The 26,956-nt window shown below is 47.4% G+C and overlaps 2 protein-coding genes across 5 annotated transcripts in view; one reads left to right on the forward strand and one right to left on the reverse strand.

Moving 5' to 3' along the window:
• The window catches only part of LOC125696708 (kalirin-like), a 38,634-nt gene extending 22,541 nt beyond the window's left edge, over positions 1-16,093 (forward strand). For 2 of the 4 annotated variants that reach the window (XM_048952749.1, XM_048952748.1), the window contains exons 2-8: positions 1,173-1,288; positions 2,885-4,617; positions 9,578-9,752; positions 10,513-10,717; positions 11,129-11,751; positions 13,456-13,601; positions 14,400-16,093. In XM_048952749.1, coding sequence (XP_048808706.1) covers positions 3,047-4,617; positions 9,578-9,752; positions 10,513-10,717; positions 11,129-11,751; positions 13,456-13,601; positions 14,400-15,195 — 3,516 coding nt within the window. In that variant the 5' untranslated portion in view covers positions 1,173-1,288; positions 2,885-3,046 and the 3' untranslated portion in view covers positions 15,196-16,093. The remainder of the gene's footprint in view (positions 1-1,172; positions 1,289-2,884; positions 4,618-9,577; positions 9,753-10,512; positions 10,718-11,128; positions 11,752-13,455; positions 13,602-14,399) is intronic. The other 2 variants (XM_048952750.1, XM_048952751.1) reach the window with 2 other exon arrangements.
• Positions 16,094-21,888: 5,795 nt separating this feature from the next.
• On the reverse strand, positions 21,889-26,810 carry TSN (translin). The gene is made up of 6 exons (XM_048952754.1): positions 26,678-26,810; positions 26,508-26,601; positions 25,103-25,199; positions 24,357-24,472; positions 23,717-23,796; positions 21,889-23,403 (listed from the first exon to the last, which is right to left on the reverse strand). Exons 1-6 carry the CDS (start codon positions 26,741-26,743, stop codon positions 23,167-23,169), a joined length of 690 nt encoding a protein of 229 aa, XP_048808711.1. The 5' UTR covers positions 26,744-26,810; the 3' UTR covers positions 21,889-23,166.
• Positions 26,811-26,956: the final 146 nt, after the last annotated feature.

The raw sequence follows: 26,956 nt of genomic DNA on the forward strand, positions 1-26,956 counted from the left end.
GGCCAGGGGACAAATTCCTTCATTTTGCTGAACTTCCCAATGTTTCTTCAGTGTCAGACTGCAGCTGAATATTCTATACGTACAGCCTGCAAGAATGTGTTGAAAGGTCACCTTTGGCTTATCAGGCGTAAGCATGTGAACTCAGATGGTTTATTCTGTCTCCATCTCCCCCAATCCTACAGCAGACAGCCTGGGATGTGCTTGTGGTAATGTTATTTTAGAGCTGACTACGTGGACGTGTGGTTTATATTATAGCAGTGTCTCTGACTTGACACACTCCAGTATTTGATCTGAAACTGTAATGCTCTGTGCCCTGAGGCAGGGAGCACAAAGAATAGGGGAAGGAGAGAAAAGTGTTTTGTGGTTGCTGTCCCAGTCAGCAGTAGCCCCAGTTGCTCTTGGTGTTTTATGGAGATTTTTGCTTGCAATTTAGAAACAAAACATCCCTTTCTCCACTCAATCCTGTTATTTTTGGCACCTACCTACACGTCAGCAACCTCCACACAGCCGCCTCTGAGCAGTCTCTATCTCCTGCTGCCTCCAGCACACCTCTATCTCTGCCTCTGGCCCTCCTCTGTGCTCTGCCTCTGTCACTGTTCTGCCTGCCTTTCTGCCAGCACCAGCTTCTCCTGGCTGCTCCTTCCTCAGAAGCAACTTTTGCCACCCCGCACACATCTCCGTCTGGAAAATCCAGCCCTGATGAAGCAGCAGCAGGCACCCTGATGAAACTGGGCTCTGCTGTCCTTCAGGGTGAAGGGGTGCCCTCTCCTGTCACCGCTCTGTCACACAGAGGCCAGCTCACAGGACACAGGCACCCCTGTGTGGTCTGTGCCACCACCTCAGCAGTTGTCCAGAGCTGCCTGCCTTGCTTCTTCTTTCTTCTCCTGACTGCTTTCCCTCTTGTCTTTTTTCTTCACTGACTCACTTTGCACAGGGTGTGTGCAGCCTGGGTAGCCGTCTCATGTAGGCTGTAGTTTCTCTTCAGCCTTAACTGTATGGAGCTCACTTCCATGGGCAAAGACTGCTTTATTTTCAGCTCTCACTGCAGCAAGGATTGTTTTCTCTTTCGACTCAATCTGAAAGCAGAGTGCAGAAAGCACTTAACACCATCTCACAGGAGCCCCTACACAGCGACTGGCTCTCATGTCATCTCATTCTCTCTTTCTTAACAGATCATGTTATAACCTATGATCACAGAAAGTCCTGATCACGTTTCTCTGCTGTCACCTGTGGGCTCCTCCAGAGCCGTGAAGAAGGGGGAACTCCAGCCCCACCATGAGAAGACTGGGTGAGAAGTGCCTTTGACATCTTGGGGAACAGCCACACCTTAAGAGCTAGTTTTAATTTTTATTTTTAGTAGTTATGAAGGACTGTAATAATATTCTTCATTTCACAGTGATCCACGGGAGCAACTTTGTCTTCCTTCTCTGGGATGATGTTAGAGATAGTTTTATAAACAAGGGGAAAGTATGTCAGTTTGAACCACTCTCAATCAAGACATGAATTAAGTTGCTAGGGTTAGTAAGATTGACTTCCAGGCAATAAACTGCCTCAGGTGATTTAGTCTTCAGGGAGTAATGAGTCTGTACTTTCCCCATCTGGTCAAGGTGTCTGTGCTGCTCTAGTAGTTGGCAGTGTGCAGAGAATCCAGCCTCATGACAGGCAAGCAGCCTGGGATGTAGCTTATATGATCCTATCTTGCTTTAGCAGAAGGCCTCTTTCTGGGTATTCTAGCTGGTAGCTTCTTGCTTAGCTTGTTACTAGAGACTATTGCCCCACCATCCCAGCTCTATGATGCCCTTATGAATCTCAAGCTAAGCTCATATCCCCTGCTTAATCTTATTTTTCTTTATGTATGACCCTTACCCTCTCATTCCCTCTGCCTCTGGTTGCCAATGGAGGGAACGGGTGGGTCTCAACCAGACACTGATGTCTTATGTGACTGCTGTCAAGTCCATGAAATCCAAATCCTTAAGAGAAATTAGATGTTTCTCCATTAGTTGCCCTTACCCTCTCATTCCCTCTGCCTCCGGTTGCCAATGGAGGGAACGGGTGGGTCTGATTTAGATCACTCCTTCCATTTCCAAGGATGACTTAGATCTCAGGCTACATCCTGCTGCCTGTAACTGAAATTTTAAGTTTTCATTTTTTTGTATTGCTCATGTGATTTAATCAGTTATGTTCCCCGAGCCTACGATGCTGAACACAGGACATAGGAACAATCTTGAAAACCACAATTTCTCTTTTTGAGCTGTAACTTGGGATGATCGTTCAGGCCTGCTGTTGAGTGTTCCAGAGGGTACATTTGTGAGGCACCTCTATCTCTGCACTAGAAAGGCTTTGGAAAGACTTGCTTAACAGTCATTAACCTGTGAAGGGTAAATCAAGTCACCACCACTGAGCCTTCTTCTTCCACCTTGCTGCCTGGGCCTTCCTACAAACCACACCATTATGCCATCCTTTCCCACCCCTTCCCTCTTGCTCAGCTCTCACATTTTTGTCTGCAACCCATTTGAGAAAATGAACTTGTGCTCCCTTGTAAATCTTCCACCTCCTTAGCGCTACTGTGCGAGTAAGCTAGGACTGCAACAAGCACTTCTAAGTATTCCTCACTAGAGATGAGTTGTGTTTTTGTGAGGGAGCTGCTGAGGGTAGCATAAACTTCTCCAAAATTAAAACAGGTAGTGTAAGGTCTCTGCTGGCTTGGCTAGAGGTGAAAAAAATTCCCTGCCCCAAGCCCTGCAGTTCATCACCTAGTTATGCTGCTATTTCAACCCAAGCTGTTGGCGTTCAGCTTCTGCATTCCCTAGAAGCAGGCCTGCTATTGCATCCTGCGAGCCATCACCAGGCTGCTTCAGTAACTCATCTTTCCTTCCATTCACAGGTCTTCTGCGCATGGCAACTCAACCCATGTGAGAGTCCACTTATGTGAGTACCCAGCAGCACACTTTGCTGTCTGTGGACATTGACTGCCATCTAAGAGACAACACAGCTCCCTCCTCTCCCCTTAGAAGCCACTGTATTAGAGCCTCCATGTGCATTTGCTATGACATACATCAATGTTGATGAGAGACAGGAACACTGCCGGGTGATCTTGAGCTGCCAAAATAATCAGCTCTGTGCGCAACATGGCTTAAAGGAGTTTTCAGTTAGCAGCATGCATCCACTAAAGAACTTAGACACTCACATTTTTTCTGGGGACTTCCACACTCTACACTCTCGCCACACAGGCAAGGCGCTTTTGGCCAATCCTGTGGAGAAGCGGATGTATCGGAGCGTGGAGAACCTTCACTGGGCAACAGTAGCTGAGTCTGGGCTGTATTCTCACTGCCGGAGCCTGGATAACGAGATCATCTTTCGCTATAGAGGCACCCGTCAGTGGTCAGAAGGCTGTGTGGATGTGGCCCCCGTACGGAGCACGTTGGACTCCTTGAGAAATCTTTCTATCCGTCCTAAACAGACATCACAGTCAGCACAGAATGTGCTCCTCCCTCCCTATGTCAAAGTGCCTCAGTGGCTCTTCCCTTCTGCAGAGGACAGAGCCCTACGCGAGGATGCCAAAAAAGAGCTGAAGGAGAAGCTGAGGCTGCACAGCAGTAAAGTGGCAGAGCCCAGCAAGCCAGTGCGTCCACAGGCAGTCCTGACTGACCTGGCAGCACAGGAGTTTTCTGAATGCCAGATGTGCCAGCAGTACAAGAACGGTTGTGCTGTCAGCTGCTGCACAGTTTTGGTGGAACATGCTGCCCTAAGACGTGGCCTCACAGGGAGACAGAGACTCTGTGTCGCACACAGGATCATCAGTCCAGAAGACATCAAACAGGAGGCTCAGAGGAGGCTTCGGCTCCACAGGCAGAATAGCTCCCCTAGCTTGCCCTTCCAGCATGCTGAGGAAAGCCATGAGATGGAGAAATCCAGAACAGCAGAATCCCTGGAACGACTCAGTGGGGAAATAGATGTCAAAGAAACACTGGGGCAGAGCAGGAAAAACCGCTGCAAAGGGAGGCTGTACATACCCACCTTTGAGGAATTCAAGCAAATGATAAGTAAGGAGGCAAATTCATCTGCTGGCAGCAGTGAGACAGCAAAGTGCTTGAGTGAGGGGCTGCTTACAAACCAGCTCTTGGATGAGAAGAGCAATAGGAACATCTGTCCAGAAGGTTTGGGAACCAAAGCTGTGAATGAAGCTGCCATCACAGCAGAGGATGATGACGATGTGTTCCAAGAAAACCACACCTCTGCTGGGTTTTCGCAATATCCAGTCACGTGGGATGGTTTCAGGCTAAGCAGCTCTGAAGTTAAGGACAGAACTGTCCAGATCTCCAGCCTGGATATATCCCCAGTCCCCATTTGCTCTAGCCCTATTCCACGATCACCTTTGCAGGCTGTAGCAATACGCAGAGCTGGGCAGGAGATCTTCAGTGGTGAGCAGCAGAAAGGAGAGACGAGACAATTAAATGATGTCCTCCACCTTGCAGGGCAGTCACTGGCTTCTGAAGCCCAGTCCTCTTGCTGTCCATCGCTGCTGTTAGAAGGCACAGACTTGTCAAGCTATGGAGCTAAGCTACAAAAAATGAAGGATGAATTCATAGGTTCAGCCCTGGAACTTATTAAGAAAAGGTAACATGCTCTGTGGTGTCACCTGAAAGTAGTTCCTTTGTTAGCTATCTGGTCTCTCTCCTGATATGTGCATTTAACTCCTGTAGCATAAATATGCTGTTGACAAAGACTTTTGTCTTGAGGTCTCTGCAGTGTGTTGATGCATCTTTAAGCCACTGAGCTTAAAATCCATCTTTGTTCGGGGGTAAGAATAAAAAAGAATTCATTTTGTGCACCTTAGTCCCTTAATCCTGTCCAGGCAGTTATTAGTAGTTTTGGTGCTCAATTTCCCACTCATTTTATTTCTGTAGTAAATCATTGACAGGCTTTTTTTTTTTTTTTTTCTTCCCTGAAATATTTGTTAAAAGTATAAAACAACAGAGAGAGAAAAAACATTCACACAATCCCTTTGGAAAAAAAAGATGTAAAGTCTGTCCTGTCATTACAGAACATTAATTCAGGTAGTGTGATGTGCAACAAAAAGGGCTTTCACTTACTGTCTTTGTGTAGTGAACTGGCAAACAACTGAGAGTAGGATGACTTCTGTGAGTCTTTTACAACCCTCCAGAGATCAGCAGAGCCAGCAAGTGAAAGTACCTACTGTCCCTCTGCCAACACCAGCACTGTGAGCAAAATAATTGTGTAAAACCTTCCTCCTTCTCAGTTGCTTTATTCCTCTCTCTGGGTAAGATGCTCCCAAGAATCTGCTTTCTCTGTCCTGGTTTTGGATGCTGCAATCCTGCTACCTTCCTTCTCCCAGAGAAATGGAAACTTTCCTGTGCAGGCAAGTGGCACAGCAGGAATCAGCAAAGTTCTGGAAGTTAGGAACACCAGGCATTGTCACTGTGAGCGCAGGCTGGTGGGAAGAGAAGGAGTGCTGGTGGAGTGGCTTGTTTCATAAGTCTGCCTTCTGGACTGGCTTTGCCAAGAATTATATTTGACTGGCTTCATGGCTGCTTCCAGCATCTGCAGACGCAGTGTTGAAATGCCTGGGCATCAGCCTTGAACACTGGCTTCGTATCTGTGGAACGCTAGAGCTCTGAGACTGGACTCTTCAGTATTAGAGATGATGGTGACTTCTGCACAGGAATGAGAGTCATCTGAAATAGCCTCTATGGAGCTGTAGCTGCTCCTGTGAACAGAACCAGAGTGATGAGCAGAGATACTTTGACAGCTCTGTAATCCAAAGCTTCCTTCAGCTGTCCAGCTTAGCCTTTGTGCTGGAGTATGAAAGCCTGATGAGGAAATAGACCAAAAAAAGCTGTGGTGTGCAAGCATTTTCATTGAGTAGGCTATTTTTATCTTCGATGTGAAATGAAATACACAGAATGGCACAAGCTATGAGTAACAGCATAAGAACAGCTGTCTGGGCAGATCAAAGGTTGACTAAGTATCCAGAGCCTCAGGTGCATGCATAGCAAGGTATACAGGAACTGGGTAGTGCACGTGGCCTCTCTGCTTCCAAATACTTTCTGCTCAGGGCTCTTATGATTTCAGTGCAGTTTCTGTGCTTTTAATATCCTGGTAGCCTTTGTCTCTGTGAATGTATTCGGTCTCCCTAGTTGGGTTTGTTAAAATACATGATATGATTTTGTAATCACCAGAATGGGAATTCATCTGAAAATGTGAATGGCAGTATTAGAAAGATTGTTTCATGTCAGTGAACAACTCTGGCCTGTTCATTTTAGATAGTAACAACAGTTAGTGGTAAAGGCTGTTATTTGTTCAGGATAGCAGGAGGGAACTCATCTGTTGGCATTGCCAAGGTAGTGTTTAGTGGGAAACACTAGTTTCCTTTGGCTGGAAAAGTCTCCATTTTCCATCATTTTCACCTGAGACTTAAAGAGCTGAATATTTGTTTATAACCTAAGCTGATTCTCACTGCAGAGGTAGGAAACTTCTTGTCCTTTGCGTCCTGTATTGTGATGATTGGGCTACATTTTTTCCTAAGTCTTACATGAAAGATGCTGAAAGCTGGGGATTTGGTCCCATTTTCAGATATAGGGCTCAGCAAGCCTTTGATAGAGATGTTGTGATGGAATGTTACAGAATAAGACAGCTGAAATTCTTTTCTCTTTCTGATGGTTTTGTGTAAGTGCTACAGTTTTACAGATCAGCTTTGTCTGGTAAGTGTCTGGTAAGTAAGTTCCTGTTAATTTATACATTTTTGTTAAAGACTCATTTAATTGGCTGAATGTTTTAGCAGAGAATGTTTGATTTTCAACTTAGGAATTGTAGCAGCTTTCATCCTTTCCTGGGTCACTGGATGCCTTTGACTTAGGTTGTAGTCCTAGATGGGAGGAGGTGTTGAGATCTAGGCAGAAATTCTGTAGGCATTTCTATAGATTGTCCACTTTCTGAACCTTGGAATAAGGATGTGCAAAAAGGAAACATGCCAGAGAGCCCAGAGGGTTCAGTACAACGTGTATACAACTATTCTTATGCTATCGCAAGGGACAGGAGGCAAAAAAGTTTCAGAATGCCAATTTCAGAGCCCTGGCAGCTAGATCCTCATGAGCCACTCCATTGTGCTTACAGCCATTGGTTTAGCTGCACCTGGCTGAGCTCCCTTCCTCTCTTATGAGGGCAGAGCACAAGGAAGGAACAGTACACAGGGAGCATGGTAAGGTGTTGGGAGAACATCCTGAAAGGAGGAAAAAATGAGAAGATGAATAATCCCAGAGGTGTAAAAGAAAGGATTCTCTAAACTCAGTTTACACCACTGTCTAGGTGATGTGAGTGGTGTGAAAAAGCAGCATGCTCAGCTCAGTCTTACAGCGTGAATCAGCAGAGATTATTTTAGTCTGTAAAGAGGAAAGCTGGCAGCAGTGATGGTCCAGCTGGGGAGGTACAGCTGCAGGAGGAAACATACAGGGAAGGGACGGGAAGGCTGAGAGCAGGGATAGGAAAGAAGCAACATCTAGCTTGGGCTGCAGCTCAGCAAACTGCTGTAAAAATTACCAAGGAAAGCTCTTCTTCCTGAGAGCGCAGTGTATATGGTTGAAGGTGTCATGATCAAGAGAAGATAATATTCCAGTTTTGCTACTAAGCTTGGATACACCCCGTTGCCTCTGCGTGCCTCAGCCTACTCTTTTCCTTTTGTATATATAGCTATTCTGAGCAGGAACAAGTTTTGGAAACTTGTTTTTTGGCTGTGGCAGATCCTCATCAAGAGTTTCTTATGCCCCCAACCTCTGACATCCCTCCTTCAGGTGTGCCCTGCTCAGCTCTTGGTATTTTACCCAAATCAGTGAAATATCATCGAGATGTTCTGGATGGGAATATGAGGTAGGATATATTTCAAACGCAGGTGGTTTCAAAGAATTATCCTAGAATCCAGATCATGGCCACATACAGTGCTGAAGGAGTGATACTGCCACATGGCTGGGGACAGGAGAGAGGAAAGAGTCAGGACCAGGCCAGTACCAGGGGACCACAGCACTACTGTGTGCCTGTAGTGTTCTAACACGGATACACAGACTGCTCCAGGGCAGTGTGGGTTTTGGCCTTTCCTTCCTACAGGCCAGGAGGGCTGAAATGGCACTTCCAAATCCACAGAGCAGGGCATTAGCACAGCAAAAGCAAAAGCCAGGAGTCTGCTGTTACACTGTGCCACTGCTGCACACCCACAGTTCAACTCTTTTTAATTTGGTAAATCTGGTGGTGTCAGCTGGGAGCTGGAAGCACTGATGGAGGAAGATGAACAAGCATCAGCTGCAAAGTTGCAGGCCAACTTTTTTGGCCTGACAACAAGAGCCAGTTTGTGTTCTGGGAGATTTGTTCCCTCTTCAGTGATTTCAGTATTGGCTGATGGTTTGTTGTCAGAGCCAACTGTCATTCATCATAAAGAAAATGCCCATCTGTCTCATGTATTTGCTTGTAGCTGGCAGTGTTGGAATTGTGCATTAGCAGTATGACCTACCAGCATCAGTTCACAAGTGAAGCATTTAAAAAGAAGCAGATTTTATCATAGAAGGTGTTTGTTAAGCATAAAGTATGTTCATAACCTTAAATATTTCCAGACACTGGCTTCCACTATGCACAAACATCCATATTCTGTCCTGACAACCCTTCTTAACAGAATCCAAGCCCTAAGTAACCCCAAAATGAAAAAAAAAAAAAATTATTCCAAGCAGGCTTCATTATGCATGCAAGAAAAGTGTCTTAGAGCCTGTTAAAAAAAAAAGGTTACAGGTTGTGTCACAAACTGCAGCCTGTCAACTACTGTGTCAAGTCAGTGGTTTTGCACCAGGCTATGTCTGTATGGAGGGGTGTTATCTACAGGGAGAGGAGCGTGGGGTTGGAACAGGCTGCCTGTATCAGCCAGGCCAGGCCCTTGTTACCAGCAGACAGCTGTGACTAAGAGCGCCCCAGAATTGCCAAGTGAGACTCGCAGGCTGCCGGTTGTTTCAGGGCTCTTCATGCACCGAAGGTGCTGATCACGAGCTTCCTGAAAGCAGAGGGAATCTTTCCAGTGGTTTCTGTGAGTTTGGGATCATATGAGATGAAGAACAGAGGGAGAGCTCCTTTAATCCTTTCATCTCTTCAAAGTATTGCGACTTCTTGCAGTTGATTTTCTTCCACGTGAGCAATGCAGCTTCTCTGTTGACAGCATCTTTTTAAATAGCTGGAAAAATGGATATAGCCTACTTAGAAGGAGGTTTTTCTGGTCCTAGTGGGTAAACCTCATGCTTTATGAACACAAAATAGTGCTGTGAACACCTGAGACTTGATATCCCAGGCTGATGCTGGTATGAGTGCAATTACCCATTTGCACTGCTATAACAGAGCTGTATTTAGAGCCCCTGAAACACAGACGCAGAAATCTATGCCATCAAGACTAGATTCCTGCCTGAACTTTCCATGAACTGTTGTGGTTGGGCTGATCAGACTGTGGCTTTCTGCTCAGTCTCATCTGGGTCAGGAATGGCAGGTAAGTTGCAGATGTGATATTCATCAGAATTTGCTTCTTTCCCTGCAGCTGCAATGCTGAGACTGCTGCCAAATCCCCCTCTGAGGGACAGTGTGATCTGAAGGAAGACGATCGCCCACCTCCAGAGGACAGCCTGCAAGCCACAGCAATGTCCATGGCAACAGAGAGCTGGGAGGATAAGACAAGCAATGAGAAATCGAGTGATACTCAACCTGCAGGGAATGTAAGGCAGAGGAATTCACCTCTCATTTTGTATGTTTGTTTTGGACTTTTTCTTGTCAGAAGTGCTGAAAGATCTCTTTGTTGCAGAAGCTGGGCAGCTTGGCATCTGAGATCACATCAACTCCCATGATCGATTTATCAGAAGGACTTCTAGTGCCTATTTTATTACACTTAAGGAAATGGGAGCCAGCTGTATGCCCTTGTCTATCTGCCTCTGAAGGGAGCTCAGCAATAATCCCCCTGTGGCTTTCAACATGCCGCCACCCCTTCATTGCTGCACTGCCCGGGAGATCAGCCAGGTCCTTCTCTTGTCCCCATTTGTCAATCCATTAATGTAGGTGAGGCTTAAAGGCCTGGGCCAGCAGCTCTGAAATATTCATGGATCAGAGGGAAGCAAAGTTAGATCCCTGGAGGACTGGTGCAGTTGCCACTTTTAGAGCCTTAGCCAGGGCTATGTTGTTCACTTCTCCATGCTTATTCGACAGCTGTGGCCCAGCCACCACTGAGCCACTGTACTGACAGCTACAGAGCCACAGGGGAGAGGAGTTCTTGCTGTTGGAACCAAGCAAGACAGAGGGACCTGGGTTTTGTGATTATACAATCATAGAACATCCCAAACTGATTGTGTTGAAGAGCTGCATTTCAAACCACACTGCTAATGAATTGCCTTTTTCCTCCTTTGGCATCTGAAATCCAGTGGCTGCAAACCAGGCATTGCTTTGACCGCTGCCTTGCTCCAACCCCGCTTGCCTTTCTTGCAGACCTCCAGTCCCAGCTGCCGCCGATCCAGCTCTGACATCGTCCATGAGAGCACGGATGGTGCCAAGGCCCAGAGGGAGTGCCGGCTGCGGCCACATTTCAGTGACCCCATGCCAACAGACTCAGTGAAGAGGAAGCAGCTGGAGCTGAAGATTGCAGCGGCAGCACGGCAGCATGCACAGAAACGCCGGCAGGAGCGAGACTACGGTACGCACAGTCTGCACTCTGTGGTGGGCCAGATGCTCAGACCTGCTATTCTAGTGTAAATACGGTGTAACTCTACTGACCTGGGGGAGGGAAGCATTCCAGATTTAACCTTGATATGCAAGAAATCAGGATCTATCCTGCTGTGTCTCTGTCCCTGTCTGGCAGATGGCACGGGAGAGAGAGGCCAAACAAGTTCACAGGTAGAGGCAGTGCAGGGAAGACAGGCTTCACCTGGGAGCCAATTACTTCTGATCCCCACTCCCTAACTTTCCAGCAGCACAACAGGAGTGTAGACAGCCAACAGCCCTGCTTTCATCAGATCTCCCCACCGGGGTGGCTGTGCCAATTTGAGTTCCCCAGGTGAGCTCTGTTCAGCTGACAGTGCCTGTAATGATTTGTGTCTGTTCTCAGGTCCAGTGGTAGCAAAAGCCAACCTTGGTCATGGCAGCAGCTTTGACGAGACTCGCCGTGCCCCACGTGGCTCCTTCCGTTCCAGACATCACTGGAGCAACATCAGCAGCCTGAGCACCGACAGTGGCATCGTGGGTGTGAACGATGTCCGTGATGACCTGGATCCCACTGAGGCCACCCGGACCAAGTCTGCAGAGGTGGAGAGGGCAGACAGTGGCATTAGCCAGATGTCAGCCAGGAAGTGGAGGAACAGGGCATCCGAAACACTGAGCTCCCTGCAGGCCTGGGAAGCCCACCGGCCCTGTACCGACTGTGGAGAAAGGGACCTCCCAGTAGAGACAGATATGCAGAACTGCAATCAGAGGCGGGCTGACCTCTGTGAGAAGTGCCGCAAGCGCAGGACGGAGCGCAAGGAATCCGTGCTGGAGTTCGTCAACACGGAGGCCAGCTATGGGGAGGACCTGCGCATCATCAAAGAGGAGTTCTATCTCCCCATGCAGGCAGCTGGGCTGCTGAGTCAGGAGCAGCTCCTTGGCATCTTCAGCAATATTCAGGAGCTCATTGATCTCAATGAAAGCTTCCTGGAAATACTTCAGGAAGAGATCGATCAGGCCTTTGATCAGGTATGATGCCTGTGTGCTGAACTGGGCAGATAGGAATAGGTTTTGTGTTAGTGAGGCAGCACAGCTGGAGTAGGGGGATTGGGAGGTAGGATCATGGGTTCTGGTCATCTCCCTAGTCCGTTGCTCCCTCAATTATTGTAAACCAGTGATTGCAGTAGATCTGTGCCAAATCACAGCTGCTGGCCTCACTGCTATGGTAATCATAGAATCATAGAATGGCCTGGGTTGAAAAGGACCACAATGATCATCGAGTTTCAACCCCCTGCTATGTGCAGGGTTGCCAACCACCAGACCGGGCTGCCCAGCAGCTCATCAGCCATTTATCCCATTAAGGACCTAATTGCCCCTTTACTATAGTTAGCTTTAAGCCAGATAGCTTGAACACTTTTAAGAGTGTGACCACAGGGTCACAGAGCTCAGTTTGGTCTGGCCAGCATAAGAGGACCGAGCTTGCAGGCCACATGCTCACCCAATCCTGAGCTGGTGTGAGGTTGCAGTTTATTGCAGCTTGCCTCTAGGCTGGTTGCAGGGCCAGACAGCACAGGCTGCTCCCTGCTCTGATAACAACTTGTACCTGCTTACAGCTTTGCATACCAGTTGCTTCTACTGATTCACTCTGCCTTGCACAAAGAATTCTCCTATCCCATCAGTGTAGTGGGTAGAGGGCAGAGAAATATAAATAAGTTTCTAGAACAGCAGATGCTGTAGAGGACAAATAAACAGCTTCACACCATCCTTTCTTTGAGGAACCAAGCCCCACTCATTGCTTTGTCAGTTTCACCAGGACATTTGTTCTCTAGGAAACACATCCTTCTTCTCCCTCTCTGAAACATCAAACTGAGCGACGTGTCTCAGAAACTGACAGCCTCTCTCACGCACCTGGCACACTGAAGTCAGATATGCACTGCGGTTGTCCTCTGTGCATAATTTCTTGAGACAATGGCTTCTACAGAGCTGTGGATTTCCCTGTTTCTCCTCCATGTTGCCCTTTGCAGTCAGAGCTCAGTACTGCATCAAAAAGCTGCCAGCAGAGAATTGCTCCCTCTCTTGCTGCTGAAATGAGTAGTAATTGCAGAGCGTATCGGCATGCACCTAGACAAAGATAAAAGCATGTGGCACAAGATGCTTATATTTCTGATTAGTCTGGAAATCAAAGAGCAATTTACTATGAAATTTATTTTTCAATTAAGCATCAAAGTAGCCAGTAGGAGTGCAACTGATGGAGATCCTGCTTCCCAGCCAGCCCAGCTGCTCAGAACAAATGCGGAAGTTGCTAACGGCCATGTCTGTTCCCTGAGTTACATGCCTCCCTGCCCATTTGAGCCTAAACTTTCTCCGTTAATTTATGCACTGCTGCATTAGTCTTATGGCAGACCTGCCAGCAAGAAGGCCCCTTAAAGCCCTCCTGACTAGAAGGCTGACTCTGGCCTTTAGGCCCTGGTCTGTTGAGCTGGCTGAGCCCACAGAGGCAGAGAAGACATTTCTTTACATGTAGAAGAGCAAGCAGTTAGAGCAGCTTCCCTTCACCTCCCCATGTGCCACTTGCTCTCCGACATGCAGGGACTGCCTTTCCTCCAACAGGGTGAGCCCAGTTGTTTGCTCACCAGATCCTACAGCAGGTTTGTAGTGATAGGACTGAATGCAGGCTCTGTGCTTGTGCTTCTCCTGAGCTAACCCAGCAGGGGCTGTATTGCATGCTTGCAGGGGGACGATGACCTGATGACCGTGTGCATCGGCGAAATATTTCTAGAGTTCGTCAACATGTTGCCAGCCTTTCAGACCTACTGTCTTCAGCAGTCCTCCTCTGTGAACATGCTCAATGCTCTGGAAAAGGAGAAAGAGTTGCTCAGGTGAGAAGAGGGCACCAGGCTGAGGGCAAAGCCTTTGTCAGCTCAACTACATCAGAGTTTTGATGCTAATGTTCATTTGGGATAAACTGCAATGTCTTGGGGTGAGGAGCTTACTTTATGCTTCAGAATATGTTCAGTCCTCAGTAGGCACAGTGAAGCAGCCTGTTGGTGTCCATCTGTGTATGGTATTTTGTGGTACCAGTGTTTGCCCACTGACCACAGAGCTTAGCTTTTGCTAACCAACACCCAGCTAAGAACATTCTCAGTCCCTGCACCAGAGCACCAGTGGTTTGGATTTCCACTGGGAAAAATCACTGAGTGAAGTATGCATGACTTGAATGTTTCCCATTTCTAGCCCCAGCCTGTGGGGTGAGTCATTTCTCTGTGTCCACTGCAACAGCTATAAAATGATGACAGTACCAGATTCTTATTTAGAGAGCTTTGCAATCGAATGATGAAAGAACCTACAAATTTATGTAACCTGATATAAGCTGATGTATCTGCCTTGGGCCAATGTCAGTGTGTCCCAGAGAAAGATCACACCCTCACTGTTTTACAGTGATTAACAGATGACTGCTAAGATATTACATTCTAGCATACCAGGCCCCTTGTCGTAGTTCTGCAGCTGAGCGTGGCTGCAGACATTTTTAATTTTTGAAAAGACAGAACTCACAAGGCTGCTAAAACCAGAGCAGCACTCAGCAGCTGTCAGCATCTCGCTGCTCCTTTGCATTTCGGATTGCAGCATCTGCTGACAAAACAGCCACCATTTCATTCCTTCTTCTTAAATCCCTGCAGAATATTCCTCAACGTGTCCCAGAATGACAACACAGCACTGCGGCGGATGAACTTGAGGTCCTTTCTGATGGCCCCCTTGCAAAGGGTCACAAAGTACCCACTGCTGCTCAGCAGAATCATCAAGGCCACCACTGAGTACCACCCAGATCACGGCAGCCTGCGGGAGGCCAAGAGCCGCATCGAGTCCCACCTGGAGCACATCAACATGAAAACCAAGCAGGAAGGAAACACGTGGACCCTCCGCTCCTTTCGCCAAGACAGCAAGAAGAAGAGGGAAGTCATCAACATTGAAATGAGGGAAACTGCCCTCAAAACTGTGGGATGGCTGCGGGAGGAAACACGATTTGTCATGGAGGGGTCTCTGCAGCTGGCCCAGCCCCCTGACGGCCAGTGGGTAAAGAAAGGCAGCAAGACCTTGAAGTTTCAGAACATGCAGGTCCTCCTCCTGGTGAATATGAAACGTGTGTCTGAGTCCAGCCTGGAGTCAGCGGAGCCCGGGCCTGTGAAGGATGCCGTGCTGGTACTCATCAGGGACAAAAATAATGGGAAGTTCCATTTGCTCAGGGAGCCCTTGAGGCTGAGTAATTGCATTGTCTCCACTGATCCTGACTGTGACGACACTTTTGAACTCATTGAAATCAGGAGGGAGGCGTTTGTGTTCCGGGACAGCGACCGGGCACGGACTCACCACTGGTTCCGGCAGATCCGGCGGTACTCGCGGGAGTTGGGCTCCTGGAAGAAGCGTCGGAACGCGCTGCCCAACATCATGATCAGCACGCCTCACACCAGGCCCTGAGACCAGTGTCAGGAAACTGGGCTTGGTCAGAGCCACGTGCGAGGACCCTGAGAGCCTGGGCGGCTTGAATTTGCTCTGCTTCGTGGACAACATGGAAAGGAGTCTGATGCATGAACTACTTACTGAGCGGTGCCGGAGCCAAGGTTACAGCCTGATCCTGGTCTCCAGCCTCAGGACTCAGAGCCTGTTTGTGGCTGATGTACGTACACAGAGGGGCCTGCTGAGGAGCAGACCTCTGGAGGAAAATAATGAGTTTAACTTGTTAATATTGCACTGTGGGAGAATGACGTATGATGCTTGCATTTGCATGAATTCTGTTGAAAGCCAGTCTTGATAACATGAAAGAGGTTTCTACCACTGACTATATTTCATTATAGGTAAAGTCAGGGTCAACATTCGGTGCAGTATTATGCAGAAGAGGAGGAAAGTCGGAGAAAATATTTTCCACTGCTACTCCTGAGGACTGTATTTCATTTTTCAATTGTATCTTCAGTCACAGTACTTGTTTTAAAAGGTCTTTCATATTTAATCCAAGTCAAGTAGGAGTCAATTTACTCTGATCCAGCTGCATGCACACAGCACACGAAAAAGGTCAGATGATAAAAGGGGTTCTTGCTCTCTCCCGTGTGCACCCCAAATACATGTAAAGAGCGTTGGAAGAGCAGTATCCCCCCAGTGGAAGTCTGTATTTAATGGACTCAGAGACTGAGACGTTACAGTGCATCTCAAATATTTCAGAACTGTATGTAAATATGGCTCTGCTACCACTAATAGTGAACTTAAAATGCAATTATTTAAATGATGTAATCTAGTGTATTTCAAAATTTAACTGAAAGGAACACTTTACATCGTCCTGTAGAGAAAACATAAAAGGTTTTAATAATTAATTATGTTTCAATGACTTTAGGTGGGTATTTTTTAAAAGAAGTATTTGGGTTTTCTGGAGTAGACATTTCATTTGATGTGAGTGGCATTTGAGTGAACGATTGCCTGTGTGTCCTGAACAGAGCTCAGAGGTAGTCCTAATGAAACTGGGAGAACAGTGCAGCCCTGCTGCCCTAAGAAACGATAACTGGCACAAAACGTGCCTGGGCAGGTCAGGCCCCAGTACGTGAGAAATGAGAGCTGAAACTGGGACCACGAAGCTCCCCTGTAAGGTCCAGCCTCTCTCAGTTCCTCGGCAGAGAAATTACTTGAAGAGGAACAATGGTAAAAGGCAAAAAGGCCCTAACCTTTTCAGCCTGACATTACCACTGACTGTGGCCCTACGATTACACCATCAGCAAAATGTCACGCTGTGACTAACATGACAAAGGCCATGTTACAGCCCGAGAGGATAAATTAAAGGAGCTTGAATTTTGGTTGGTGAATCTCAGAGAACAGTCCTTAAACGTTCATTCAGATCCCCAGGGTAAGGACAAAGCCAGTCAGCATTATTCGCCATCAACACGATACTTCATATTTGTGTATCTCTCCAGAGATCAGCATCAGCTAGCCCACAGACAAAGGCAGACAGGGCTGTCTGTGCAAGGGTGGGTAGGCTCTGACCCTCTAAGGTCCCCACTGAACCAACCCTTAAGTAGGCCTCCACAGTGTATCCAGGTTTGTCTCTCCTCTGCAGCTGCTGGGGCTCCTTGTTCTGCTCTGGGTGCTGAAAAAGACACCAGCAGTGAAACATGCTTGCTGGCTGCATTTTTTCTTTAGCGCTTTGTTTTGTCCATGAGAAAATAGGAGTATTTGCATCCTCTGGAGACACTGCAAACATGTATCCAAGATGAGGGTGGCAGCAGGCTGCAGTGAGCCATAGCTGGCAAAATGCCTGTCAGGGCAGCAGCACAAGTGAGCTGGCATTCCCTCCAGCTATTTCTAGCTGTTAGACAACAAATTGTTTGTTCCCCAAAACATGCACTGAGCAGCCAGTGAATAGCATGAGGCATTTATTTTAATTTGTTGTTTGTTTTTCAAATAAATTGACACAGAAGCAGAGCAGCTGCTGGATGAAGACTTCTGCGATGCTCTCATGACAGATCCTCGTCGAACCGCCTTTGAGCCTCATTCTCATACCATGCAAAAAACAACAGCTTGTTGCGCCTTCATTCTCCCTTCCACGATCAGAGCAACGCAGCGTCCTTCTCTTCATTACCTCCCATGGCAGTTGTGTTAAGAGAAGACATAAGGGCAGTAAGCGTAATATATTATCCAAATGGCAAGTGGCTTTCATAGCCACACAGACCTGCTGCTGTGTCCTGAGATGCCAATTACTTTCCAGTGTTTTTCCAGTTCACTCCAATTCACACTCAAAACCAGAGGTGAACTGTTGGTGCAGTCATATATTTAAATCAAGCTATCACTGGTCCCCTGGGCTGCTCCAAAAGATTAGGGAACAGTAAGTAAATGGAAAAGGTCTAACTTTCACTATCAATGTTGCATCTGGATGATCATTCTGTTTTTCAGGTTCTGGGTTCTTCAAAGTATGATAGGAAATAGGCAGTGTTTGCAGCAGCCTGCCTGGCTATTTCCTCTGCACCAGGCACACTCCCCAAAGAAAGCCCATAAATAATTGCCCTGTGTTGTTACAAACAGAACTTGTACTTGGTGCTGGAGCCCTGTCCTAAAACAAGGGAACAGCACAAGCTCTTGGGTCTGGGACATCTGCTACGGTTAGGGACAGACTGATTGTGGAACATGCCCCACTAGACAGCTGTGTTTTGAATGTTATCTTTTACGTATCCAGTGTGTGCTCAGCTGCTTGCCTGCTTTTAAATTACAGGTGTTGAAGGGAGCACAGCACTGAGCGGTCTCTTCGGCCCTGCAAACACTCTTGCTGTGGGATGAGCCTGCAGAGGAAGGGTGAGCAGTGCCAGCACATTAACAAGGCAGTAAGTTTCCATAATCCTCAAGTACCTTTCTGAACCTGGATGGTCTCTCTCCTGGGAAGCTGCAGGTCTTTCAATATCACATGCACACATCTTCCTGGGCAGCCCTAGAGATTAGCCGTGCGGTGTTTTTCCATTAACCTGACAAAATGCTGTCATAACACATGGTACTTGGGAGCAGGCTACAAGCCAAGGAACTCATTATTTGTTCCAAACTGGCCTCCTTAAGGCTGTACAATACTTTTATGCCTCTCAGAATTCATGACTGACAAAACTAAGATTACTTTTCAAGACTCCTTCCAACTGATCTCGTTGGTGTAAGGAGGACAGAAGGGAGAGAGATCCTTCTGGGATAAAGGGGTAAAAAAAGAAGAAAGTTAGATTACTCCCTTAATTCATCACAACTCATAAAGAACCATTAGCAGGAATTTTGTATGAATCTTACTGGTAACTTATCAGGAAAAAAAAGGGGGGGGAAGAAATTGTCAGTCTGTATCATCATTTGAGATCAAAAGGCGCCCAGAAAGACAGTGCTTGATTAAGATATCCCCATGAGATCAGGACCCAAAGAAGGAGAGAAAATCCACTTCAGGAGTAAGCATGCTGGTGGGAAAGCCTGGGGAAAAAAGAACAACAAACATGAGGAGAAAAGAGTAACAGCTTTAGAAAGCAGAGACTTCTGCTTTAGAGAAAGATCTGTCTTTTAGGCTGCAGGAACTGGTGAACCTCATTCTGTCCCCAGCATCCTCAGGGGGACAAGGATTCACATCTTGTGGCATCATGTCACAGATACCTTTTCAAGGTTTATGGACAAAGCATCTTTTTGGGATGTCAGTTTTGCTTCCTCTTAGTACATGTGCTGAGGATCTTACATTTTCCCCAACAGAAGCAGTTTGGACGTTTGTATACCCATAGTGTGAATGTGCAGCTGAACCAACGTTCAGACGAGAGCATGCTCCCCCTTCTTTCAAGCAAGGGCTTGTTTGGGACAGCCACTGTCAGGCAGGGCAGTGCCCCAGCGATGGCTGCCAGGAGCAAGCCAGAAGTGGCAGTGAACAAAGGAAGAAAAACCTGCCTGGAAATACGTATCTTCAGTAATTTACGCCTGGACCACAGCAAGCGTACAGGAGATGCTGTGCCGTAAAGGACTGTTCCTTTCAGAGTCAGACAGTGACACCCCTTGAGCTGAACAGGCAGCCAGCTCTCTGGACAGCCTCTACATTTGTACAGAGCTGCACCACATGACCGAACAGCAGACAGCAGACAGTCCTTTGACGAGGGAGGATGGGCTGCTGATGAGCAGCCGAGGTCAGTAGCAGAGCCAGGAATCATCCATGTTTACTTTCTGCTCTTGTTAATTGCCTTGGTGTGTAATGACTTTACTGGCTGAAAAAGGGGAGTGAGGTTCTACAGCACTGAAGGCACTGCTTTGCAGTAAAGGAAGGCATGTTGTTTGCCCATAGAGAAAATCCTCAGCAGTTCCTAACCACTGGAAGCAGTTAATGACTGCAAGAAAATCAGGCAACTTAGCAGATAGCACTACAGCTCAGCAAACACTTAAATCAGGCACCACAGGGTGAGGAAGGAGCCTCCCTCTGTGTGCTGGCACATGGTGTGCAGCGCTGTGCAGTGAACCAGCCTTGGAGCAAGCACCTCTGAAAAGGATTGTTTCAGCTAGAGCGGTTCCTTAATCCAGTCCATTGCACAAAGACGTGTGCTGGCACCAGAAAAGGGCAGTCTAGAGGTGATGATGTGCCCTTCAACGACTGCCAGCTCAAAGAGGGTGCTGGGCTCAGGCTACAGTTTATCAATTCCAGCAGACAGAGCTGGTTAAACAACCACCCTGAAGTCTCCGCTGCATCCTGTGCTATGGCGCTGCTCACCCCTATTTCCTGAATGGTTTCAGGTCAGTACTTTCATTGATCTGCAGGGATTGAACAGGCAGTGCTATTAACAAATAACAGTTAATCAACTGTTTGAGTGCCCTTTTTACTGAAGCAAAGAAGCAGCAGAGAAATGACGTCAAGATGGAGGAAAAAAACTGTAAGCAAACACAAAGACAATCCAAGAGAACGCTCGCTGGAACACATTTCAGGCCAAAGTGGTTCAGAGAACAGCTGTGCTGGCTGTTGAGTCAGACTCTCTGGTGCTCCTGCACTGACTCACTGCCTCCCCTCCCAGCCCGCACACGCTGCAGTGTGTTCAGTACCAAGGAGGAGTTGGTTCAGAGTTCTGTTATGAGCCATCAAGCTTCTGCAGACTTCAGAGTTCTGCCTCTCCTTGGCGTTCCTGCTCAGGAACATCATTTAGCAGAGGGTTGTGAGAGTTAGGGTTGTATGGTTAGGCTGTGGTTGGACTCAATGATCTTTAAGGTCTTTTCCAACATGAGTGATTCAATGGTTCCTCACTGACTCACCTATTCCATTACTGCTGGGAAAGGGAAGGGTCAGAGAGGAGAGACCTCCAACTCCATTCTGAGTCTTCCCGTCTTCCCTTCTTCCCTCTGCTCCCGGCTGTGGGACATAAGTACAGCTTATTTAGCACCAGCATTAAATGCAGATTCACCATCCAGGCCAGGAGATCCTACAAGCTATCTGTCCAGAGGAAGCTGCAGAAAGATGCGTGTACCCATCTTTTCCTGCTGCTGTTTAGGGAGAACGTTTGCTGTTTCTTTTTCCCTTCCCCAGACCCAGTTTGGGAAGTGCACTATGCAGACTGCCTCTTGCAAGTAACGCTTTTCCAGACGAAGTTGCTAAGCTCCCACAGAACCTAGGGACAGGAAAGAACAAGGGTTTGCTAAGCCCGAGGTGGAGGTGACGCTGCAGTGTCAGGCACTTGCTCTTCATACAGAACAAAACAATGCCACGACTTGCAGACTTTAGAAGCCCTGAGACTTGCTCTTCCAGTTGTCCCTCTCACAGCTCCTGCATGTCTGCACGTGTGGCACAACACTGCTGTCTCACCAGCTGCAGAAAGCCACAGGAGATGCAGAAGCTGGCAGATCTGGCATCTACTGAGAAACTGTGTAAGTATATGGGATTCCACATCAGGAAGCAGAGCTGTTCCATGACCAAGTTCCATCCAGAGCTGCTGGGACACTAAGCCAGCACAAAGCCTTAACACATGTCCTGCAAGAAGAAACCCAGCCTGCCAGGTGGCCTCACATCCCAAGCCCACATGCCAAGAACCCTCCAACCTGAGCGGCACCAGTCTGATGCTCAGGAAGCCTCTAATTCCTCTGCTCCCACACATTTCCTGTGTAACCTTGGCCCCAGTCTCAGAGCCCAAGGGCGTTGTTTCATGAGCCTTTGCTTTTGATGGTAGAGTGGCTTAATTCCTTCCTTCCTCCCACCTCCACAGGGTTGAAGTGAGAAAGAAGCGAGAACAAACACAGGCTTTTAAAGCTGGACTCAGCGCCAAGGGCCTCAGGAAGTTATACCCTCATTTTCCTCAGCTGTGATAGGGGCACACTGCTATCTGGCTATGTTATGTGGCAGGATGAGGACAAATGTTAAATATTATGAGACACTCTGAAGATAAACCTTGCTGCATCTTGGACATGGCATTAATAGCCTCCTCCATATCTCTCTATTTTAACTTGTTTAACAAGTCAAAATTAGTTATTTTTTTAAGTCTATCAAATCTGTGTGCAGCTTGACTAGCACTCTGCTTGCCACTTGTGACTGTGCTCCATTTAACAGCATACACCCAAAGTGAGCCCACATACAGATAAAGGCTGAATTTGAACTACAGTATGTCAAGTTAAGCTCCCAGGAAGGAAAGACAGGAACATCAGATAATCAGACAACAGGCAGAGTTACCAAATGGCCAAAGAACAGTTTTTATTGGCCAAAGTAACCAAGAAACCATTTCCTTCCAATAAACAAAATAAAAACATAACTGAAACAATGGGAAACGTTTGTCAACTAATTGAAACCCTAACTAACCCACGTAAGCTTGATTGTTCATACTCATCCTCTGGAAAGATTCCTCCTTCTAAACAAGCTGCTTCTCTCTTGTGCTACTGCACCCCCTGAAGTAAGAAAGTGGAAAGACTCAAAGTCATCGAGGACAAGAGAACAAATGCACAGGGAGGTATGGATCTGTCCATCTGCACAGATGGAAAAGGCTGTTGGTATCTGCAAATATCTCACATGCAAAGTATCTGACACTAAGTTTCCTTTTTGGGGGGCACACATTTTACTGTGTGAACTTTTTAAACCCAGGAAACAGAACAATCATGGCCTATACAGATTGTTAAAACTCAAATCCTACCTGCACTTTGTCAGTTAACACTTCTCTATTCATAAACTTTGCTAGTTCAAAAGAAAATAAAAAAGCTACAGAGTTCCTAATGTAAATGACTGTGTTCAAACTCAACATTTACTCATGTCAGTAAATGAGACAGCAGCCAGTAAAAGCAGATAGTTGAGAAAGCCTTGTACACTCTGGTAGCAGGCATGTTGGAGGGGAAAAATGAGGAAGATGCACCCAGGTGTAATGCACTGATTCCAAGGGGAGATAGGCTAACTGGAGCCATTCTAAAAGATCTGGTAAATAAAATTATGCAAATCTGTTCCACTTAACTGATGTAGGTGAAAATTAAAAAAAAACAAAACAACAAACAACAAAAGCAAAACAACCCAGTGTCTTAGAAAATCCATACTGATGTTTATAGACTGTGCTTTTAAGATGTCACAAACATCGGCACCAAGCTGCATGCTGTGCACACGTCTTTCAAGGGGTGTGAGTAGAAACAGCTGCAGCACACAACTCCCACAGCACTGAAGCAACACTACAGACCCAGTGAGAATTCTGGCTCGTGGAGTTACTGACCACCTGCTGTTGTGCACAGAACAGCAACGTGTGTTCTGACAGAGGAATTTAACTGGGAACAGAGGGCCTGCAGCGCTAACCTACACATGATTTTACAAAACATTTTGAGATCTAACACCCATGCTACACCTTTTGTAAGAAAATAGAGAGCAGCTATCGGCTGCATTCTTCTAAACTACTGTAGGAAGGCTTTGCTAGCATGCCTCCAAACTTGGCAACCATTTGAGGTAATCAACGATGCTGTTAAAATCAGCATCCTTCATTTCTCTCCACCCGCGCCACCCGCTGCCTCCTTATTGAGTCCTCTGATGGACAGGTCATAAACCACTTCCTCAATCTTCTTGACGTCGTATTTCAGGCCGTCGTAACGCTTCCTCAGGGAGTCGTTCTTCAGGTTGAGGAGACGGAAGCCCGAATCCAACTCGTTGATAAAGGTTGAGATGCGCAGCGGGCGAGAATAGTCACCGGCTGTGACGCTGTTCACTGCCAGCCTGGCCTGGGAGAAGAGGCACAAATCAGCTGGGAGAACGTCAGAGGAACACACTCCAGCCACTCCCCCTTTCCCATCAGATCCTTTAGCAAATGCAGCAGATCTGTTGACCAGACTCGTGAATCTTCAATCCAGAGCCTCGTTTAACACTCAATGTATCAGTGAGGAACAACCCTGACACACAGACAAGCAGTTGGTTAAAGGTCAGACTCCTTCAAATACAAACCATAATTACACAAACTACTTGGGACAGTTAAAAGAATAACAGCTATTTCTGTGTCAGTTTCAACCCAAACGTTTGCATGGATATCTTCCCTACCAGCTCACTGGCCAGAGTTAAGACACCAGAAAGGTAGTCTTCAATGTCCAGATGGAAGCCCCTCTCCCGATCAGCTTCAACTAAAAAAAAAGCAGAGTGGTGATCAGGTGATGCTGAACATGAGCAGAACCAGCAAGCTGAAATTGCATTTATTTATTGGAGCTAATTTGAAATATCAAATTTACGAAATATTATTACAAAATAAAAAGCATCCTCTTCCTGCATATGATGCAATCACCGCCTCTTCATAGCATTTTGATTCAGCATCTTTTACATCCTCAACCAGACTTGCAATAGGTCGTAATTAATCTAACAAAATAACTGAATTTACAGAGAGCAGAGAGGTCTGCAGTTTTTTTGGTGTTTTTTTTCCCCCCCTCAAATCCTGTGCTCTGAGAGGCAACGGTTCTCTCACAGCATAAAAAAATCTTTTCTTTTTAAACACCAAACCAAAAGGTGAGAAAAACAAGCAGTCACCCCTGTGTTATTCTTTTGGCAGAGAGTTAGTCTGCATGCACGCTCTTTGCAATGAAGAACTTTCTAACGCATAACTACTCTTGTTTACATTCAGTTCTCCAATTCCAAGCTACACCACTTGAAAACTTCACAGGTTTTCTCTCTTCTGTTACAACAAACTTACTCCCAAGTATTTCTGCAACAGCTTCTCGGGTCACCAACGTTTCTGTCTCCAGGTAGACTACAAACGCTGCCAGAAACACCAACCGCTGAAGCACAAACCTCCAGTGCTCATGAAATCTGTTGAAGGAAACACCAAATCATGATAAAAAATAAGCAACATCCATTATTGAGGAACGAGCATTTCAAATGTCTGCAGTACAGACTGCTTTCTACCGTTACACATCACACTCTGCAAGATTATTTGCTCACCAAACTACACTGAGCTTGAAATCCACTCCTCAGTCCCCCAGAACTACCCCTGTGCTGAACATCAGCACTGCTCACAGCCCTCATGCAGCTGCTCAGCTCGCTGTTTCTCAGGCTCTCACACCCGCCAGACAATCACCTCCTTCCCTCCTGTCTCCCAGCAGCACTTCTGAGCTGGCATTCTTGGTCTATGATTTCTTCTTGCTACACACTGTCCCCTTCTGGCGGCAAATAAAACAAAGGCGGTGACTTCAGATTTAGAGCTATGTTTTCAGAAACGTCCCTAACCTAACAGCTTAACTGAAATTAATGGAGCAGCGGATGCTTTCACAAACAAGGGATGCACCAACAGAACACCAATTTCTTAAGTTTTCCTTTCTAAGATCTCACACTTGTCTACTGCTCATCAGTTCTCAAGCAGAACCACTGGGCCCATAAGCCTTTAAAATCACTCTTCTAAAGTAATGGTGCCAAATACACTCGCCCCATGCTCAGATCCACCTGTAATACTGATCAGCAGGAAACTTAGTCTTCAGAGATTCCATCTGTGTCCTTACTGTACCGAAGTGTTCCCGAGCCTTCTGACATTTCTTTGGTACTGAAAAAGAAACAATGCAACATTCAGTGCTCCACAAAACAGGGTTTTGAAAACAAAGAGCTGTAACTGCACTAATGCTCCTCTGAAGACACTGCTCACTTTTGTCCAAGACAGCTCACCAACATTCAGGTTGCTCTGAGCAGTCATAGCTACAGCACCAGGCACAGGTAGGTCACAAATACCCCAGAGTTTCGGCTCCTTAGCTTTGAATTTGAGACAAGACACTCCAGTGTTACTTAAGGAACACTGTTAATGGTGACTAATTACTTCTGCCATAGAACTTAAGCTGTGGGTGAAGTCTGCATTTTGTAGAGGATATTGGTTGAAGGAAACACCAGGTCATGCAATCACAAAGAAGTAATGGGAGATGCAAACAGAGAGGAGGGAAGGGATGAACACAGGATCACCGTGTTATTCACCTGCAGACTGAACCAAGGAGCGAATAAGGCTGGTGCCCATGCGTGTAACGGGGCTACAAACGTGTAATGATGAGGGACAGATGAGAAGAGATGGGGAAAGGCTGAAAGGGGCATCAAGTGCAAGGTCAGACAGACCCCATCTGAGGTAAAGAGCTGTACTTTTAAAGGCCTGTACGTGCAGTACTGCAGCCTGACACACTCAGCAGCAGCACTGCACTGAATGGTTTTATCATCAGTCACTGCGAAAGAGCTGCAGCCCCACAATGAAAGAGGTCAGCGTGCAGCTCCATGGGAACAGGTTTAGCCAAGAGGTATTTTAAATCCCTGGAGAACAGGGGAAAGCCACTGTGCAGTATAATGTTTTAAGTACCACCAAACAGTACAGAAAATTGCCCTCTATCAAACTTCCAGTTATCACACAGTTCTATGAAGGTAACTCGAGCCACCCCTCGCCTTTCCCTTTGGCATTACAGATTGCCTTGCCTGGTTTAAATCTGCCAAGTGCTTTCATTGGCTCTCTGCTCTCCTCGAGTTCCATCTCTCTACTCCAACTGCTGATAAAGGACTCATTATAACGAATCTTGAAGCAGGGAGCAGCAAGCTGCACTCGTTACGGCACAAGAGAGGGCAGAGCACACAGCACAGCTTCTTTTGGCGGCAGCACCAGCTCAACCGACACGGAAATACAGTAGTGACCAACTGCCATTACTTTTACTGCCACCTGTCACCTTCGAGGAGTTGCTAGGGTTAAGAAAGCTCAAATTACAGATACTGATACAGAACGCAGGGCTAAACCCCTCGGTGCTACAAAGCCCGGGCTACTCGTCCCCATATCGTCTCCTGCGCTGGCCGGCTTTACTTCCTTTACCACGAACGGCCTCGCACTCACTGTCTTGGAATCCGTTCCCTTGGTGCACCCCCTGCAGCAGCGTCAGCATCTCGCGGGCCGTCTGCTCCAGCGCCTGCACGACCTTCCGGATCTCCTGCGGACACACATCGCCGCCGCGGCTCAGCGCGCCGCCCGCCGCCCGCCGCCCCCCGGCCCGGCCCCGCGCGCACCTCTCGGATGTCCTGGTCGGCCGTCAGCGCGCCCTGCAGCTCCACGAACATGGCGCTCACTGACATGGCGCCCGCCGTCGGCTCCCGCCTCTGGGGCCTCCGAGCGGCTCCCGTCGCGACGGGCTGCCCCGCGCGCCGCCTGAGCGTCTCCGGGCTGCCCCGCGCGGCGCCTGACGGAGGGAGCCGGGGAGCCCGCACAGGCGAGGAAGAGGCGAAGGCGGGGAGCGGCCGGCGTCACGGCGCGGAGCCGCGAGGGCTCCTCCCCACGCTGATGCCTTC

This window comes from Lagopus muta, chromosome 8, assembly GCF_023343835.1.
Source record: "Lagopus muta isolate bLagMut1 chromosome 8, bLagMut1 primary, whole genome shotgun sequence".
NCBI lineage: Eukaryota > Metazoa > Chordata > Aves > Galliformes > Phasianidae > Lagopus > Lagopus muta.

Coding starts and splice junctions, on each gene's coding strand:
- TSN (XM_048952754.1), bottom strand. CDS start 26,743: ATGTCAGTGAGCGCCATGTTCGTGGAGCTGCAGGGCGCGCTGACGGCC. Junction 25,200..26,507: donor AGGGAACGGATTCCAAGACA/GTGAGTGCGAGG, acceptor TTTCTTTTTCAG/TACCAAAGAAATGTCAGAAG. Junction 24,473..25,102: donor CCTGCTGATCAGTATTACAG/GTGGATCTGAGC, acceptor TTCCTTCAACAG/ATTTCATGAGCACTGGAGGT.